The following is a 1,263-nucleotide window of genomic DNA, read 5'->3' as shown; positions in this document are numbered from 1 at the left end:
GAAAAGGTGGAGATAGTGTGTGAAGGTGAGACCGGTGGGATGGGTGATGGGAGGAGGTGAGGGGCGAGGATGAGGTGGGAGAAGGTGGGAAGCAAGTGAATGTTGGATAGAAGTCAGGAGGAGAAGTCAGGATGGAGTGGGGAGGAGCTGTGCGCTCAATTTTGGCCTGTTCCCTGCCCCCTCCATGGCCCCTGCCTCTTAGGCTGAGCTGCCCACGGGTGCGCCAGACTCCCCTCTAATGCAAGCCCACTTTGCCCTCATCCCTCCAACATTTCCTTTCCGCTGGGGCCTGAGCTCTCCCCTCAGCCGCAGACCTTAAGGTTCTAGTGTAGCAAAGAACCCAAAGAGGAGGCAGCAGGAATTTGGCAGCTTTAATGGATCTGAAAGGACATAAATGTATATCAGGCCGTCCTGCAAGAGGGTGGGGGTTGAAGAAACCTGGTGCGTCTGGAGGGCAGTGGCCCTGACCACGGCTGCTGAGGCCCGGAAGGAGCAGGTGTACTGTGCGTGGCCAGGGCTGGGATGGGCAACTTGCAGATGGAAACAAAAGATGAGAAAAGATTCGGAATTCGAAAGACAGGGGTAGTGATGGAGGCTTGCAGGAGCAAGGCTGAAGTCCAGGTGGAAGGGGAGCAAAGCCAGGGAGGCCCGGGGAGGCCCAGGGAGCTGGGGGCCGCCGGGAATGGAGACTAAGGGACAGGAGGATGGGAAGGGCGGCTGCGGTCGGTCGCCCTTCCCCACTGCTGAGGGGGCGAGGCCAGCCAAGTTCGGGGTCACTGCAGATTGAGGAGATTTATGCCCCTTCCTGCCCTCCCCCCCGGGCTGGGTGCGGCAGGTAGAGAAAAATCTGAGGTCAGAGATGCGGTAGGGAGGCTCCGGCCTGCTTCCCGGGCCGTGGCTGGGGCTGGGCCAGGCTCTGTCTGGGTGTCTGGGAGAGGCTGCGCACACCCGGCCTTCCGTCTAGTGGTAATGACCCCCCAAGTGCGAGGCGGCGGCGACGGCGCCGAAGGGCCCCGGCGGAGGCTGCAAGCCCGGGCTGGGATAGAGCGCGGCGGTGGCGGCGGCGGTGGCTGCGGGACCCGGGCCGGGCCAGTAGGAGAAGCCGGCGGGCGCGACGCCCGCAGAGGCGGCCATAAGGTTGAGTTTGGAGAGGCCGGGGAAGGGCAGCGGGGCGAGGCCGGCGGGCAGCTTGTAGAGCGCGCCGTCCTGGGCGGCGGCGGCGGCGGCGCGGGGAAGGAGGAAGGAAGCAGGGAGAGGAGGAAG

General features: G+C 64.2%; 1 protein-coding gene across 1 annotated transcript in view; it reads right to left on the bottom strand.

Annotated features, from left to right (window-relative positions):
• Positions 1–960: 960 nt before the first annotated feature.
• Positions 961–1,263, bottom strand: part of FEV (FEV (ETS oncogene family)) — a 3,877-nt gene continuing 3,574 nt past the window's right edge. The window contains exon 4 of the mRNA XM_004674280.1: positions 961–1,241. Coding sequence (XP_004674337.1) covers positions 961–1,241 — 281 coding nt within the window. The remainder of the gene's footprint in view (positions 1,242–1,263) is intronic.

The sequence above is a fragment of the Condylura cristata genome, unplaced genomic scaffold, assembly GCF_000260355.1.
Source record: "Condylura cristata isolate star-nosed mole 26May11 unplaced genomic scaffold, ConCri1.0 scaffold00002, whole genome shotgun sequence".
Taxonomy (NCBI): domain Eukaryota; kingdom Metazoa; phylum Chordata; class Mammalia; order Eulipotyphla; family Talpidae; genus Condylura; species Condylura cristata.
This window is presented reverse-complemented; position numbering and strand designations above follow the sequence as displayed.